Source organism: Salvelinus fontinalis, chromosome 32 (genome assembly GCF_029448725.1).
Source record: "Salvelinus fontinalis isolate EN_2023a chromosome 32, ASM2944872v1, whole genome shotgun sequence".
Classification (NCBI taxonomy): Eukaryota; Metazoa; Chordata; class Actinopteri; order Salmoniformes; family Salmonidae; genus Salvelinus; species Salvelinus fontinalis.
The window spans coordinates 44156237-44174805 of record NC_074696.1 but is presented as its reverse complement, the minus strand read 5'-3'; the positions used below and the strand labels follow the sequence as shown (position 1 = coordinate 44174805).

The 18569-nt window shown below is 44.7% G+C and overlaps 1 protein-coding gene across 10 annotated transcripts in view; it reads right to left on the bottom strand.

The window, feature by feature from the left end:
• Positions 1 to 6122: 6122 nt before the first annotated feature.
• The window catches only part of LOC129831436 (ubiquitin-associated protein 2-like), a 47665-nt gene continuing 35218 nt past the window's right edge, over positions 6123 to 18569 (bottom strand). For 3 of the 10 annotated variants that reach the window (XM_055894816.1, XM_055894815.1, XM_055894820.1), the window contains 17 exons: positions 18131 to 18332; positions 17621 to 17901; positions 17199 to 17368; positions 16857 to 16956; positions 16598 to 16634; positions 16087 to 16276; positions 15906 to 15972; positions 15452 to 15778; positions 15072 to 15173; positions 14794 to 14847; positions 14499 to 14580; positions 13915 to 14135; positions 13511 to 13616; positions 10474 to 10599; positions 8997 to 9067; positions 8639 to 8842; positions 6123 to 8509 (listed from right to left, as the gene is read on the bottom strand). In XM_055894816.1, coding sequence (XP_055750791.1) covers positions 8411 to 8509; positions 8639 to 8842; positions 8997 to 9067; positions 10474 to 10599; positions 13511 to 13616; positions 13915 to 14135; positions 14499 to 14580; positions 14794 to 14847; positions 15072 to 15173; positions 15452 to 15778; positions 15906 to 15972; positions 16087 to 16276; positions 16598 to 16634; positions 16857 to 16956; positions 17199 to 17368; positions 17621 to 17901; positions 18131 to 18332 — 2439 coding nt within the window. In that variant the 3' untranslated portion in view covers positions 6123 to 8410. Of the gene's footprint in view, positions 8510 to 8638; positions 8843 to 8996; positions 9068 to 10473; positions 10600 to 13510; positions 13617 to 13914; positions 14136 to 14498; positions 14581 to 14793; positions 14848 to 15071; positions 15174 to 15450; positions 15779 to 15905; positions 15973 to 16086; positions 16277 to 16597; positions 16635 to 16856; positions 16957 to 17198; positions 17369 to 17620; positions 17902 to 18130; positions 18333 to 18569 lie in introns of all 10 variants that reach the window. The other 7 variants (XM_055894818.1, XM_055894825.1, XM_055894823.1 and 4 more) reach the window with 5 other exon arrangements.

The window sequence follows — 18569 nt, the reverse complement described above, 5'->3', positions numbered from 1 at the left end:
TCACATGAAAGTTAACCCGTATTTTAGTACATGCAGCAATGCTTTAGTTCAGGGCTGGTCAACAATCTTCAAAACGACTTCAGTTTGTCCTCGTGCAGCAGCAAAAAGGTACGCCTTCCACTTGTTTTCTGGCCAGACCATTTAATTGTTGCGAGAAGTAGCCCACTTCTTTTGTACTTGATCTTAGTTCATAGAAATGGCATCACAAGCATACATTTTTTGGTGTGATCCACAAAAAAATTCTAAAGCTTCTTCGTGTGATGCTTGAGGCAAAAGGGGTGCAGAGTTCCTCTTGTGTGTGTGACTTCGTCCCAAATGGCACCCTATTCCTTATACAGTGCACACATTTCGACCAGGGCCCTCGACAGGTTGTTTTTCAGATTCAAACAAGCATCACAATTTCATAAAACACGATCACGCCTCTATTGTTCAGTCATAAATTCACATTGCAGAATCTGAAAAGGACTTTACAAAAATAAAATACACATTGAGAAGTGAGAATTTTCTGGTGCCTGATTTAAGCTGAGCTCTTTCTGCAAACAAACTTACTATTCAGGAAAGGGTTATTTGACTTAAGTTTAGACCATACCGTTTCCTGCCTAGCTTATCAGTGGTCATTGGTCGATTAAGAATCACACTGCCATGCTATACGTTTTACAATACAGAAATACTCAGGTTTTTTGGTAATCAAAGTTGGTTCTAGCCTGGGTGCCAGTCTGTTGCGCCATCATGCCAACTCATTGTCATGCCAAGCCATGTTTGGCTTGACAATGAGCAATGGCAAGAGCACAAACAGATCTGGGACCAGGCTAAGTTGATTCAGCCTGCCCATAGTTAGAGCGAGGCAATATAAACAGGCTTCATTAAATCCTTACCGAATATACAACCAACACTAAACATTACTTTACTGCCATGTGCCACAACACAATACAGTGAAACAATGTCTAAAAATGATGACCTTCCGAGCTCCAAATCAATAAGTTTATCTCCTGCCTCCAAAGGTGTGTTACCTCCTGGGGAAAACATTTGCGTAATATACTGGTAAGTCCTTTGCACGAGGTTCTGTTGGAGGTTGATAAGGTATTTTACGTATCATCATAATATACAGTTCTCCCCCATATTCAGTGATAAATACATGGCTGCCAACTTTGACCTAAACCATGACCATGTACGGTTCTCAGTGTCAGGTTATTTTCACATACAGACCTATGATTTGACACAATTGTATGCAAATTAATATGAATGCTGTCCTAAATATGATCTGCCATAATAAGGCACCTATTCCCTATGTAATCAATGGCTCTGGTCAAATGTAGTGCACTATATAGGGAATTGGGTGTCATTTGGGACATACATTTGAGTTTCTCCATGTTGACCATCTTTGAAAAAACAGGGACCAAGATACAACTTTCATAAATAAGTAGACAAACTTCTACTGTCTATCATCTTGAGGTGAACCGTGTCGCAGGCTTCACAACTTTGGGAAGAAAGAGCGTGTCTCATGGCTGAGTGGGAGACCGAGCAGGTGGAGCTAGAATCTGATCCAGCCCTCCAGCGGAGACTTGCGAGTCCAGATCTGAGGAGATGGTGTTTGGGAAATGGAAATGATTATGCAAATCCAACAAAGAACAAGACTATCTACCTTTGTTACAACATCTTTATCAAACTGGAGCATTGCAAAGTTCGCTATTTTCTAATATGATGAGTTACAGTGGGGAGAACAAGTATTTGATACACTGCCGATTTTGCAGGTTTTCCTACTTACAAAGCATGTAGAGGTCTGTAATTTTTATCATAGGTACACTTCAACTGTGAGAGACGGAATCTAAAACAAAAATCTAGAAAATCACATTGTATGATTTTTAAGTAATTAATTTGCATTTTATTGCATGACATAAGTATTTGATCACCTACCAACCAGTAAGAATTCCGGCTCTCACAGACCTGTTAGTTTTTCTTTAAGGAGCCCTCCTGTTCTCCACTCATTACCTGTATTAACTGCACCTGTTTGAACTCGTTACCTGTATAAAAGACACCTGTCCACACACTCAATCAAACAGACTCCAACCTCTCCACAATGGCCAAGACCAGAGAGCTGTGTAAGGACATCAGGGATAAAATTGTAGACCTGCACAAGGCTGGGATAGGCTACAGGACAATAGGCAAGCAGCTTGGTGAGAAGGCAACAACTGTTGGCGCAATTATTAGAAAATGGAAGAAGTTCAAGATGACGGTCAATCACCCTCGGTCTGGGGCTCCATGCAAGATCTCACCTCGTGGGGCATCAATGATCATGAGGAAGGTGAGGGATCAGCCCAGAACTACACGGCAGGACCTGGTCAATGACCTGAAGAGAGCTGGCACCACAGTCTCAAAGAAAACCATTAGTAACACACTACGCCGTCATGGATTAAAATCCTGCAGTGCACGCAAGGTCCCCCTGCTCAAGCCAGCGCATGTCCAGGCCCGTCTGAAGTTTGCCAATGACCATCTGTATGATCCAGAGGAGGAATGGGAGAAGGTCATGTGGTCTGATGAGACAAAAATATTGCTTTTTGGTCTAAACTCCACTCGCCGTGTTTTGAGGAAGAAGAAGGATGAGTACAACCCCAAGGACACCATCCCAACCGTGAAGCATGGAGGTGGAAACATCATTCTTTGGGGATGCTTTTCTGCAAAGGGGACAGGACGACTGCACCGTATTGAGGGGAGGATGGATGGGACCATGTATCGCGAGATCTTGGCCAACAACCTCCTTCCCTCAGTATGATCATTGAAGATGGGTCGTGGCTGGGTCTTCCAGCATGACAACGACCCGAAACACACAGCCAGGGCAACTAAGGAGTGGCTCCGTAAGAAGCATCTCAAGGTCCTGGAGTGGCCTAGCCAGTCTCCAGACCTGAACCCAATAGAAAATCTTTGGAGGGAGCTGAAAGTCCGTATTGCCCAGCGACAGCCCCGAAACCTGAAGGATCTGGAGAAGGTCTGTATGGAGGAGTGGGCCAAAATCCCTGCTGCAGTGTGTGCAAACCTGGTCAAGAACTACAGAAAACGTATGATCTCTGTAATTGCAAACAAAGGTTTCTGTACCAAATATTAAGTTCTGCTTTTCTGATGTATCAAATACTTATGTCATGCAATAAAATGCAAATGAATTACTTAAAAATCATACAATGGGATTTTCTGGATTTTTGTTTTAGATTCCGTCTCTCACAGTTGAAGTGTACCTATGATAGAAAATTACAGACCTCTACATGCTTTGTAAGTAGGAAAATCTGCAAAATCTGCAGTGTATCAAATACTTGTTCACCCCACTGTATATCTGAACCCAACCCTGAATCACTTACAGGACCTTACGTCTAAATCTAAATAACTTGGCCATTTGACAATTACAAGAGATTAATACAGTGTTACAACATTAAACAGTAATTACCATAATTTTATTAGACCAGTCTATTACAGAGTTGATGCTCAGTTGGTTATGGCAATTGGCAAGCATCAGTCAACAACTATGGAATCTGCCTCAGTTAAATACCTAAACCAGTAGTAATAGCATGGCTCATCTATAACCATATATTTTTTTACCAGGGAATTTCATTCACAATACACATTACAATCAGCACTGCCCTGTCAATATCAACTTTGTATTGGTATGTCTGAGGGTTGTCTTGGGTTTTTGCCATCATACAAACTCGTCATGCAAAAAAAGAAAAAGGCCAGTGACCAGGCCAAGGATAGCTGAGTACTCGTAACCAACTGTCCTGCTCAAAACTGGCCATCGAATCGGCCTAGCGGTGAGAAGAACTCTTACATCTCTTTGAAAACCTGGCCAAATAGCTCAGACTCCTGGATCATCACTCAGTTTGGGCCCAAGCTGAAACCAAACCCCCACTGATCATCAAACGGGTCCTGCTGGCCACCGCCACCATAAGAACCATCAAAGTACATTCCATCCTACTTTTTATCTTCATCATGGGTCATGCCATCAAAGAAGTGGTCTCTGAGCAAGATTAGGAGAAGTGAGCAAGGAGAAACTTTAAGATGTCACTTTGCATCTAAGCAGTAGTGCTTGTACAAGGAAGTAATAGCATTTTGCTTGTTGTTTTGGGGAACACAGCTACATCACAACCTGCACTTTAGCCCCACCTTCTGGTCAAAATAATAGCCCCACCTTCAAACAAAATCTTCTAGCACGAAATACTTATTTTGTGGTAGAAGACAAGCCAATAAAATACTTAACATTAAATAGCCAGCTAAACATGTAGCTAGTCAGCTCAACTAGTTAGGGTGGTGGTTTAATTGGCTTCAAGACACATTATGAACAGGGTTATGCAGTGCCATTCATGTTATTGGCAATCTACACTGAACAATAATAAAAATGCAACATGCAACAATTTCAAAGATTTTACTGAGTTATAGTTCATGTAAGGAAATCAGTCAATTGAAAAAAATCATTACATACTGATCAATGGATTTCACAACTGGAAAATCGATAAATTAAATGTCCTTCAATAAATGAGATATATGTATATGTTGATCAGATACCTTCAAAACAGAAAATAAGGTAAGGGCGTGGATCAGAAAACCAGTCAGTATCTGGTGACCACCATTTGCCTCATGCAGCACAAGATGTCTCCTTTGCATAGAGTTGATCAGGCTGTGGATTGTGGCCGGTGGAATGTTGTCTCACTCCTCTTCAATGGCTGTGCGAAGTTGCTCAATATTGGCGGGAACTGGAACACACTGTCGATCCAGAGCATCCCAAATATGCTCAATGGGTGACATGTCTGGTGAGTATGCAGGACATGGAAGAACTTGGATATTTTCAGCTTCCAGAAATTGTGTACAGATCCTTGCGACATTGGGCCGTGCATTATCATGCTGAAACGAGATGGCGGCGAATGAATGGCACGACAGTGGGCCTCAGGATCTCATCACGGTATCTCTGCATTAAAATTGCCATAGGTAAAATGGAATTGTGTTAGTTGTCTGTAGCTTATGCCTGCCCATACCATAACGGCATCATGAGGAATTTGGTTAAGCTCTACACCCATTGTAAAGCGTATTAATGTGCCAAATTTTAAGCAGTTATTTGGCCACTTCAGTTGTGATTAACCTTATCAAAACATAGTCCTATTGGCTAGGCTACATGAGGTGTGCGACTATGATTTGAATAAGGTCGCAAAAAAAATGTGCTGTTTGCCTTACTGCACAAAGCTTGGCATCATTCACAAGTGATAGGATAATATTGTCACCCATCAGACTTTGATTTAATCTAGTCTTTACATATACAAAATAATGTGTTATGATTTAGAATGGACCATTTCCATACACCGGTCTTGAAACAAACGTGAAAATGCTGCCCCCTATCCTAGAGAAGTTAAACAGCGAATGGAGGACGCTTTTCCCGTGCTTCATTTTCATGCCAGCCAAGTAGGCAGGCTATACTCCTGTTGCAAAGAGAAGCAATGTGCTTAATATTTTGAAAATTGAGAAATATAGTAAACCTAGCCTAAAAGAGGCCATCACGGTTCACGCAATTGCATAGCCTATAAAAATGTTGCGCAACATGAGCTCTCATGAAGTGTTTGATTCGATTTTCGATTACATTTGCATTGCTGTCAGAGGGATTAGAGACAAAAGTGCTGAGTACCAGGCAGATAGCAAGTGTGCTAAGCTACTAATGACCATCAGCAGCAGAGCTTGGAGAAGCCTAATTATCAGGGCTAAAAGGTCACGTGGAATTTGACTACAGTCATGCCTCGTGACCGCCGGTGTGGTGGTATTAAGGTCACCGTAGCACCAAGTATGCACCATGCAGAGTTCTACAGAGTAATGTTTTTATTTGATACTGCTGTAACAACCCAGCCCTGCACACCCCCTTGGATGACTACAGAGCAGAGACGTCCAATCCTGTTAACTTAAGGCTGTCCGAGGGTTCCCTTCAATTCATGTCTTTTGAACTGTATTCAACCAAATTATGCTAAAAATAAATAAATATGAGATAAAAGGGAAACTTGCAGAAAGACAGCACCAAGACCAAGGATGGGCACCACTGTGTTCAGCTGACTAAATTGAAGAAGACACTGCTATATTTACAAGCCACATAATACAAGCCAAAATGATGAAAATGTATTTTTCCTGTTTATTTAATTAATATTTATATATTTTTTACAAAATAAAAAACATGAAACAAAAAAGCTAACAAGTCTGATTTGAGAAGGGGGAAAGCCATTGAACAAACAAGAACTACAGTACTTGTGTGTGTGTGTGATAACCCTACATGCCAAAAGTATGTGTGGACACCTGCTCGAACATCTCATTCCAAAATCACGGGCATTCATATGGAATTGGTCGCACATTTGCTGCTACAACAGCCTTCACTCCTCTGGGAAGGCTTTCCACAACATTCTAGAACATTGCTGAGGAGACTTACTTCCATTCAGCCACAAGAGCATTAGTGAGGTCGGGCATTGATGTTGGGCAATTAGGCCTGGCTCGCAGTTGGTATTCCAATTCACCCTAAAGGTGTTTTGATGGGGTTGAGGTCAGGGCTCTGCGCAGGCCAGTCAAGTTCTTCCACACCGATCTCAACAAACCATTCATTTCTGTATGGACCTCGCTTTGTGTACAGGGGCATTGTCATGCTGAAACAGGAAAGGGCCTTTCCCAAACTGTTGCCACAAAGTTGGAAGCACAGGAACGTCTAGAATGTCATTTTATGCTGTAGCGTTAAGCATTTCCCTTCACTGGAACTAAGGGGCCCGAACCATGAAAAACACCCCTGGACCATTATTCCTCCGCCAAACTTTAAAAAATGGCACTACGCATTTCGGCAGGTAGCATTCTCCTGGCATCCGCCAAACTTAGATTCGTCCGTCGGACTGCCAGAGAGCAAAGTGTAATTCATCACTCCTGAGAACACGTTTCCACTGCTCCGGAGTCTAATGGTGGCGAGCTCTACACCACTCCAGCTAACACAGGCAATGCGCATGGTGATCTTAGGCTTGTGTGCGTGCGGCTGCTCGACCATGGAAACCCATTTCATAAAGCACCGACGAACAGTTCTGCTGACGTTGCTCCCAAAGGCAGTTTGGAACTCAGTAGTGAGTGTGGGAACCGAGGACAGACGATTTGTACGTGCTACAGCACTCGGTGGTCCCGTCCCCGTGAGCTTGTGTGGCCTACGACTTTGCGGCTGAGCCGTTGTTGCTCCTAGACGTTTCCACGTCACAATAACAGCACTTACAGTTGACTGGGGCAGCTCTAGCTGGGCAGAAATGTTACGAATTGCCACTTTGAAAGTCACTGAGCTCTTCAGTACAGGCCATTCTACGGTCAATGTTTGTTTATGGAGTGATGGCTGTGTGCTCAATTTTATACACCTGAAATAGCTAAATAGATTAATATGAATAGGTGTCCACATACTTTTGGCCATGTAGTGTATATGTCCACACACACACTCATCCATCCATTTAAAAAACATACAGTACAAAAAGAAAATCACTGACAAAAAAAAAGGTAACATTTTGTCCATCAGTAATCATTGCTGCAGGTTTCCTAATAATATATTGGGGGGGGACAGGTGGTGGAGTGAGCGTGTAGGGGTTTAGAAAAATAACTCGAACACATAGGTAAGGGTGTGCTCTGGCCTCTCGTACAACAATTTTGTACTGCAGAATCTAAAAATGTAAAAAAAAAAAAAAAAACATGGGTAAAGCTAATTTGCAACATAAAATGGGAAATCATTTCAATTGGTATCAGTTTGAGGGACCAGTGTACACACACAATATAGATATCTAGATCTAGATCTTGATCTATATATATATCTATGGTAAAAAATAAACTTCACAACTCCTGTCAATTTAGAGAAACCATTAGTGAAACTAAAATGTTGTAAAAACCAAATGGGAAAGCAAGGAAAAGTTCATCTGCGTTTGGGTTTAGGGTGGGAACGGTACATTTTGACCAAGTATAAGGGGGCGAAGGGAGAAATAGAAAGCCAGCCTGTCCCCCACCTTCAGATTTTTCTTTGTTCCTCCCATCAGTAAAAACAAAAACATTATTTCTTTTAGAAAACAGTTCTATGTTACATACAACAGAGTGAAAGGGGGGGGGTTGAACACGATACAAAATTCCAAACACTCAATAATCAGCTCTTAACGATCTGTTACTATAACCATTTAACTCCGCCCCCCTCTCTTTTTAAGACTGCCCCCATGCTCTCCTCGCCACACTAGTGCTTTCCCTCAGCACATCGCCACCCGTGGCAGAGGTGAGTACTGCCGGTGTACTGAGCCAAGAGAATGGGATCACTGTAGGAGAGAGGGGGTTATATGGAGACCATTTGTGGGGAAGGATGCCCCCCTTTGTCAGACTTCAGGACAGGGGGCTGGATGATGGGCGGGTGTTAGTTGGCCCCCCAGTTGTAGCTGTTGTATGCAGACTTGTTGATCTGGGTCTTCTGTTGAAGCGAAGCATTCTGGCTGCGCTGTCCAGTGCCACCACTCTGTTAGGAGAGAAGATAGGAAGAGACCATAGGCAAGGTATTCTGTGCCAACTATTTCTCTCCAAGATAGTGTGACACACGCGCCGTCACATACACACACACACACACACACACACACACACACAGTACCTGTCCGTCCTGCTGCAGATGATGGTGCAGGATCTGCGAGTGGGGCTGCTGGTGCGGTGCCAGGATGTGCATGAAGGGGGCTGGAGCATAACCAGCCGCAGCTGGGGGGTTGATGGGACCACCGCCGCCCAGGGCCGGGGGCAGGCTGAAGGAAGCTGCCGGTGTACCAGCGTGGAAACCCTGCTGCTTCTCAAAAGACTGCTGCTGAAAGGATTAACACAACAAAGTCGGACGCCCGGTTTTTCTCGTCTGCAGATTTTACACTTTTTGTTCTACATACAGACACTGGTTTTCATATCCTTTCCGTATGTTTCAGAAAATAATATTGTATTCTAGTGTTTAATAGCATTATTCTCACCTGCTGTGTCTTTGTGTAAACAGACCCTGAAATGTCTGGGACACCGGTGTTGCTTGACGTCACCGAGACTCCTGCAGAGGAAACAAAGGGGTACGGACACATTTACTTCACCGTGTTCACCAGGTTACAACCCCTGCAGGAGAGGCAAGAAAACCTCTGGGAGTCAGATCCACAGAGTGATCCAGGATTAAGGCAGCAGTTTTGAATGAAAATTCTGTCAAACATGCATCACATTCTAATTAGGTGCAGGGTGAGAAACTCCACACAGAAACATTAAGGCTTGTACATGACTTGCTCCCATACCATTCCTATAGCAATAATGCCTTTTACATGATTTTCTCCTACACCATTATCGATCCTATAGGACTCCTTGTACATGGTTTGATTTGCTCCTACAACTCAGACTGCCCCGTTGAAGCATGCGCATTGATTTTGTGATGTTGCCAGGTAACCTATCTCTATCTACACACCTTGGATCAAAACTCAGTACAAGGCTGTATAGGAGCAATACAGGACTTTAAGAAGATGGTCACTAGATACTAATACACAGTAATCAGATGCATCAATGTAAGGGAAGGATAGTAAAGAAAAAGGCAGCAGGAGAATGAAAGAATGAGATGGGAGTGAAAAAAGAAGAAGAGGAGGATGATGCAAAGAAAGATGTGGCAGTGTATCAGTTCTACTCAGCCATGGCGACGAGGGTCTGATTATCTGGCGACGGCTACGTATTGTTCTAGCACACCACTTGTCCCACTGCACTCGGAAGTCGGAAGCATCCATTTCAAGGGAAAAGCAGAGAAGAGGCAAAAAGCCTGAAAACCTGATGCTTCCGGTTTCGTCCAACCTGCGTTAGGTTAGTCCCCCTGTATCGCCATGGAGACGCAGGACAGGGTCAACAAATATGCGGCACAGGAACAGAAAAGACTAAAACCCAAGACTCTAATCTCCGGCGGTCACTCAAACGACAAGTCCAGTTTACCGTTACCTAGCATAAGCATCAAACTCAGGAAATTCACTTCAACTACATAAAAAAAATATACATTTCCATTTATCTGCTGTAGTTGAGACAAAATATATAGAGAGTTTGAGGGAGAGTATCACTTTGTAAACATGACACCTTCACACCCCAGTCTCCTGTCACCATTTCAGAGAATGGCAGTTCAACAGGCAGGGCCTCCATTTTGTCACTCGTTCACCAACCCTAGTGTGTGTATCCTGTGTCAACCACACAGGACAACGGGCAGAGAGGTACTGCTGACACATATTTAAGCAAGCACACGGTGGAAAGCTGGCAGCAGAGTGTGCATGGACCAGGGCTTCACAACTGTTAAGTAGTAGTATTGGGGCATGGAGGCAGAGGGTGGCGGGTGACTGCATAACAGGCATTTGTGTGGTGCAGACGGCAAGCAGCGATGAGTGTGAGGGAGGAGGTGATGACGGCGCGAGGAAGTGAGGGTTGGTGTGTGGCGGCACTCACCGACTCCAGGCCCGCTGACAGAGCTGGCTTGCTTGTTTTGTGCAGAAGCGGCGGCGGCCACGACAGTGCCGTATCCACCCTTACAGAAATCCCCACTCCCTGAAGCCTGGCCCATATCCTCATAGCCTGAAACAGTCAGACGCAGCCCACAGCGTTAGACACACCAGGCAGGGTTAGGGGGTGTCAGGCAGGGTGGAGGCAGGAAGCAGAAGGTGGTGCAGATAGCAGAAGGTGCTGTGTGACCAAGTGGATAGAGGGAGAGAGATAGGATGATGGAAGGATAGAGGTGGAGAGATGGAAGTTTTAAGATGACCTCCATGTGGGAGGGGGTGGAAGGTGGAGGGTGTAGCCGGAAGCCCAACTCCAGTTGTTGAATGAGCAGAAGCAAGCAATGATAGGCAAAAGCAACAGAACACCCCACCACCCTACTCCCCCGAAATATATGTAGTAGAAGGGCCATCGATACAGTCCACTTTTCAACTCTAAAACTACTGAAATAGAACAAATGACCATACCAACAAAAAAAAAGGTACAAGGGTAAACTATACAGCCTTCCCCATTCAAAAGAATAATGAGTTGCAGAACCATACAGCTCCCATTTCAGAAAAGCGCTAGAAACTTTTGAAGTCTTACAAAACGCACACCCTGCAAAAAAATGAAATAAATCACAAGGAGCCTCGACCTAATAATCAATATTGGTCCCAGATCACTATAGCTGGCCCATACCAGACAGCACTCAGGGTTGGTGTCGTTCGAATGGTTTGATGGTAACGGAGGCAGCAGGCAGTTTGTCTCCAAGTAACAGAAAAAACTCCATACCAGCTGGTCAACAACAGTGACTGTGGCTCAGGGTTTCCGTTGTGGCGCCGGACATTTGGCCAGGAGCATTTTAAATTGACCAGACATTTGAGAAATTCAGATGGCGACATGTGCATTGGGTGCATAACCTGTTTAAGCATCCACCAACAGTGCTCAAAATGGTGCAATGGGGGGGGGTTTTGGGGGTGGGGAACGGAGTCCATATGTATATATATATTTTTCTTCCAGGGGGGGGGGGGGGTCTCGAATGGTTGAGGGACAGCTATTGGGTTTCACAAGGTTGTGATCATGAAAAAGGAAACTATGACATTTTATATCACCATCATGCACACGCACCCTCACACATAAGGATGGCTCTGTTGCGGAAAGACTGATACATGTTTGATAGTGTCTTGATGCTGTATTGTTTGTCCTTTTAAGTGCTCAAAACGACAGAAATCAAACAGATTATGCCAATTAATCTTAACATAACATTCAAGTCAAAGATGCAATGACGTGTGTCCTTACCGCGCACTTTGATAGAACAACTGTCCACGTTTACTTTTGCTCAGGCAATGAACAGCAAAATCACTAGCCTATGCATAGGTGCGCGTGAGTTCCAAGTTTGGGGAAGCAAATGTTCACCATAAAAATGCATTCCATGAGTCATCGTATTTACCGACTTATGTAAAATGGCCTACTATTTGTAATGTGATGAGTAGATTGGACAGTCATTATATCGGCTAATAATATAACGCACTGTTCTCAAAAAAGACTGCTCAATGCATGGCTGAGCATGTGCTATAGCAGATACGTTCCTTTCGTTGCACAGGAAACACATTTCATGCAACTCTCCCACACTTTGAGACATTCAAAATATATTTTTTTAATACGACAAATTACAGGATAGCAGAGTAGGCTAACGCTGGCAAACATAACAATTAGCACATCTTTGACCATATAATTGGCCTACGAGGAGAAGAGAAATAGAATATGACATTCATCTAAACTGGAGGAAATGATTGTCCAAAAAAATAAAAAAAACTTGCGTTAAACAAGGATGCTCTCCGCTGGTGCCAATAAGATAGGCCGACTGTTGAGACTTTTCCCCTAGGCTTATGGACGTGCCGCATATGTCTAACTACTATCCCACATAGCAGTAAAAGTGTACTTATTCTATTGGTCAGCTTGTCTAGAAAGAAATATCCCAGACAGACCCTGGGACAATTCGTACAACTAGTAGGTCTAGGCAACATATATATATTTTTTTAAAGCAATGAATCTGATGCAACAGATCAGAACTATTAGCTTAAAATGTTGATAAACTATTTCTTAACATTATTAGAGCAGTAATGCGCACATGGCAGTAGGCAACGTACAAATGTGCATTTGGCTACCAGACAATGAAAGTTGAAAACCAGTAGAACATGAGAGAAATAGGCTACTGGTTTCAATGGCATATTAAAATAATAAGTATTGTTTTCAAAATGCATACTGCCTCCAGCTCAATGCTAAGTGGTTGCCTATGCATTTGAATGGTGAATGAAAAGCGTGTTTCAATTGCCAGTTGAGAAATAAAAATAGCTCTTAAATCGTGGGCCAAAACCTATTTTTAACACACGATTGCATTTAGAATTGTTGCGCAATGAGCGGGCTTATAAAAGAGCTGTCTGACAGATTTTACACCCAAAGGCTCTGTACGCACGTGATACATAATGAATATACACTCACATGCCAATTTAATTCCACATACTTATGCAAATTAACACAGACCGAATTAGCATGACCGGTCAAATTTACATCAATGAATAGGCTAAAACTACTTCACAATGGGATTTTTCTTCTCCCGAACAATTGGGCGGTGCTAATTTTATTCGTCAGCTTTTTCATTTTTGAACAGCCAAAAGCCGGCTATTACTGGCTAACGGAAACCCTGCTGTGGCTATGCATGCCCGATTAGAAAGGTTGGAGTTCATGCCGTTTCATCAAATAGCCATGTTGAAGAACAGTTGATGTAGACTGGTAATGTGGGCAATGTCAGCCTTAGGCACAGGCAAATGTTGCATCAAACCCAACAAACCTTTGAATGTGAGATGCCTATTAAATATAAAAGTGAAAGCACACATTGTCAACTAAACTGACTTTCAGTTGCATGTAGTGTAGATAGCCATTATATCAGTATGTACAGTGTACTGAATGACCCCTGAACAATTGCCGTTCCACAGGTTGTGAGTCTTACCAGTGTTGTAACCATGGGAACCGTAGCCGCTGGCCTGCTGGAAGGCAGTTGCCGAGGCATTGACTCCAACGTTCACACCGTGCTGCTTCGACGAGGTAGGGGCCACCTAGAAACCCACACAGGTTAGAGGTGAAACTCATAATTCGTTGACTAACATATGTCAAAAAAATCAGCTGCTAGCACATGCCATTTAAAATTCCTTTTACAGCATACTGGATTCTCTCAATTAAAGCGAAAAACTGTTGACAGTACATTTGCGTCCCGATTATAAATTAGGACAGTTCGCAATTCATATTACAAACTGCATTTGTACATGTATCAGGAGAACATACTTCATAAACTTATATATATAGATATTTTTAAACATCCAAAACAACACCCAGACAAATCATGTGAAACCTCACCGGGAACATAGCGGGGCCGTACTGGAAGGTGTTGGGCAGGCCCGGCACGCCGGTGTAATAGGGCAGGCTGGTGTAGCTGTAGCCTGGGGGCAGCGCTGGGTTGAGGAAAGGCTGCTGCGTGTTGTGGTGCGTCTGGCTCTGGTTCTGCTGCGTCTGCTGGGCCAACGTGGTGGCCGGCGCCGGGGACGACGCATCACCTCGACCAAACTTTGATAAGTCACCTGCACGGAGGGGAATGGGGGGGGGGGGGGGGGAACAAAGAATAAGGTAAAGTGTGAAAATAGTGAGTGAAAGGGAGATGAGTGAGAAAAAGTGACAACTTCCATTGTGTTCAAGCAATGGGCGGGTGAGTCATTGAGATCAGTTAGTCACGGCGAATAAGGTCTGACTATCTGGTGCTAGCTAAACATTGTTTTAGCACCGCTGTCCCTCTGCATAGACATGAGACGCAGGTCAGGGTCAACTGATGCGTGTTTGTTCCCAACACCAAACGGCTCCTGTCACTGTGTTAGCACTCTGTACATAGACCATAGAATAGGAAAGTAGAGTTAGACACCATAGATGGAGGTTAGAATGGTGCTTACCAGAGTAAGGGTTGTTGCTCAGGCTGCCATCTCTGCCAGTCAGTGCTGTGTTGGGGGTGGCAAACGGGATGCTATAGTAATCCTGAGAAGACAGAAGAGGCTCAGTTTTTACTAGTACGAAAGGATTATGAGACTATATATCCCATTGCACCACATCGCAAAGTTCCTGGAAACAAATGAGTTCCAAGAACAGTTGTGCACGTCTGTAAATAACTAGCGGTTGCTAGTTACTAACAAAAGTCATATTTGGCCAGTCCACGCGTGGATGGGTTACATCCAGATAGCTTAGACTCACCAATGGTATTCTTGTCTGGAGCATCTGTAGGTCATCATAGCCATACACCTGAGGCTGAGAAACAAGACAAAAGGGGGAAAACAATTACTTTGGGAATTTCCCTCCAATTGCAGTATACCACTATGAAGCACTAAATCTGAACTTTTAGAAAGTGTAAAAAACAGAATATAGAATGACGATATGCGCAGATATAAGCAGTCAGTCACACTTCGAGAGACCTCATGATTTCCATGACCTAAAGGCAGGTTTAGTTGACAGAGACCGTGAGGAGTACTTACAGGGTAGGCATGCAGTAGTCCGGGGGCCATAATGTATGGGTTGGGAAGCAGAGGGGGCACTCCAGGAGGAAGGTTAGGAGGTGCTTTCCCTGTAAAGAGACCAGCAAAAACAAGACAAAAAACATGTGAAATAATAGGATGGAAATTATAGTATTAGGAAAAGAAAAGAAACAAAAACACACACACTTCAAGTTTACAACACACCATCACAACTCAAATCTAAACCAGACCCCATTTGCATCCCAAATGGCACCCTATTCCCTATATAGTGCACTACATTAGATGAGGGCCCATAGGGCTCCAGTCAAAAGTGGTGCACTATATAGGGAACAGAGTGCCATTTGGGACGCACTCCCTTTACCAACAATCCATGTCTAACCTGAGGAGACTGCAGAGCTGCGTGAGGAGGCGGAGGAAGCGATAGCCTGGGCTTGTGCTCCTGTGGACATGGCTGCGGAGGCAACGACTAGAGGTCCCATGGAGGCTACTGTGTGGAGGCCCATGGCCACTAGGTTGCTCACGGGGCCCAAGCCCGAGGGGGCTGACTGAGACACTGTGTTCACTGAAGAGGGCTGAGGGGCCCCCATGGAGACCTGCTGAGCTGCTGCAACCACCGACGAGGAAGAGAGGACCGAGGAAGAGGGGACCGCCGAGACAGAGGAAGGGAAGGAGGAAGAGTGCAAGCTGGAGTCCTCTATGCTCTGGTGCTGTAAGGATGGATGAATGGAGAGAAGAGGAGATGGTTATGATAAACAAGATTAAATACTAGGTGAGATTAAGAAGTATTTGATGCATCCATCACAGGAAATGCAATCTCTTCTCTCACACACTCACCATTAGACTGGTGTTGGATGTGCGGACTTGGGATGGCGCAAGACTTTTCTGTTGTGTAGAAAGGGAACTGAAAGAACAAACGATCGTCCATCAGATTAGTTGAATAAAGAACAATTATCCACTGGCACTACTACAATCCAAACTCTTTAAATTACTCAAGTCCTTCAGGGTGGCATCTTACTTGCTGTGCTGAGGCATGGTATTCGGGGGCAGGTCTTCATTGTGCCCCAGAGCGCTGTGCGACAACTGATTGGATGTGGTCAACAAGGACACGGGCCCTGAGCCACTGTCTGTCAACGTAGCCATGGAGACTGACGCAGGCGTGGCCGAATCAGAGGCCGAATTCACAGACACTGCAGAGCCTGCTGCAGCTGGACAGGGACAGGAGAGAAAGAGTCTGGGATTAGTATCAACCCAGATGGACGACAGCTCTAGAATACACACTGTCTAATAGGGCATATTGCCATTCCAAACTGTATCTACTTTTAGGGACACTGGGTGAATAGCCGTAAAATACAAATAGAGGACCACAAAATAACAGGCATGGTTCCCGAGTACTTAACCTACATCCAGGAAATGCATTACAATGCATGTAAGCGGATTACCACTCACACGGTTGCCATGCTGGCCATAAACACCACATATTTAGACTTCCTTCACTGAAAACCCACACAGCTACCAAAATGACTCACCTTCCACAGAATGTGTCTGTATTGTATTGAATCCATTCTGAAAAAAACAAGTTCAGGTGGGCTTGTTAGGGTACACTAATTTAGGGGAGTCGTTTCCATAGCAACAGGCTATTCAATAAGGGGAGGGAGCCAATCAAAGAAAAGTGAAAAACAGAAATTGCTTTATTTTGTACTTCTCTAAGAATCAAAGCAATATGATTAGAGGAATTAATCTCAAGGAGGCAGAGCAATATGAATGGAGGAATTAATGGAGGCTCGCCTCTGTCTGCGGGGAGGAGACAGGGGTGGGGAAGCGCCGGGCCTGGGGAGCCCTCTGGTCGTACATGTCAATCTGACTGGGGTTGGAGGGAATCGCCTCACTGGAGGACAAGAAGCAGAGAGATTAGATAAAGCCATGGGCTACTTTGAGAAAAGAGATGGGGTCCAGTGTCAAAGTGGGCCCACTTTGACACTGGTGCCCCACACGTGTGTGTGTGTGTGTGTGTGTGTGTGTGTGTGTGTGTGTGTGTGTGTGTGTGTGTGTGTGTGTAGTGTTATAGCTGTATACAACTCATATCTTACACCAATTTTGCAGTGTCTGGTATGACCGATGTGTGCTCACCAACTGGGGCTTGTGTAGAGGCTGTTTTGAACCTGGCTTCCTGGTGTGGTGGTGGGGGCGCTGTCGTAGTCCTGGAGCACAGGTTCAGAGCCAAACTGCAGTGCTCCAAACTGCAGGTTCAGCCCAGAGATGTCTGCCGAGCCAGGCATCTCCACCGCCATCGCTGGGATCTGGAATACAATATAAAGATATGGTTGACGTCAGGGAAAGCAAGGTAATTATTTATGAAAAGGTAAGCAGAGGTAAGGAGGGAAACATAGGGGTTAGGCTAACAGTGATGAAAGTAAAGTGAACGTGTGCTCACTGTTAGTGCTCACTGCGAGTGAGCAACTGTTACCTATCGAAAATATTAGAAATTAGTCGCAGCATGACCAGCCATTCACTCAGTTTACATTGTCCTTATATCAGTTTTGAGCTGTTACCTTGGTGGTGATGGAGGTCCTCTTCTTCTGTTGCTTGAGCTTGTGCTGCTGCAGTGGCAGGGGGCTGGAACCCTGGGCATCCGATGAGTCAGGGGACACCTGGTGCCCCAAGGAGGGCACCGCCATCTTGGGGAGGGCAGACACAGGGGGCGCCATGTGGGACGAGGGGCTGTTCTGTGAGGGAGGGGGGAGGAAGGCGTCCAACACGGAGGTGGTGGGCTGGTAGGGATGGCGCTTGGTGAAGGGGCTGTGGACCGGAGGCTCTGGCTGGGCCTTGCTGTCTGGGGGGAGAGAAGGGGATGGGAGAAAGGAATGTAGGGGCTGCACCTGACAGCTATAAAACATCCAATTCTGAACCATGCATAGGGCATTTAAGATGCCTACCTTATATTTTTCTGGTTATGAAGAGGAGACATTTCAAAAGCTCTGTAAATCCAAGTTAGTCTAGCCACTATGTACACCCCCTGCTTTACTTAACCATACCAACTGTCCCTATATATTGCCTCTTACCATAGTGGCCCAGCTCTGCGGAGTTGGTTTCCCAGGAAGAGGGGGTGGGGTTGGGCTGTCCTGTCTGGGACTGCTGGGCAGCCAGCTGGGCCAAGGCTTGTGCAGTCTTAAACTGCTCCAAGAACTGGGAGCCGCTGGTCGTCCCTGTACTGCCTCCTTTAGGGTCCCCCACCTCCCCAAAGCCCTTCCGCAGCATGTTCACCTGCAATGGAAACAAGAGGAACTGAAATCCTGCAAGTTTCAGGAATGAGCGTCGAACAGAATAGAACAGCTGTGCTGGTTTATTGCTAGAACCAGTGTTGTCACGATACCAACATTTCACTAACGAGGACATGTAAACATAAGGTTATGGCAGTGATGGCGGACTGAAGATGGCAGTGCAAAATGAGTTATGAGAAATCGCAATATTCATTATCTCTATAACTGATTAAATAGGAGC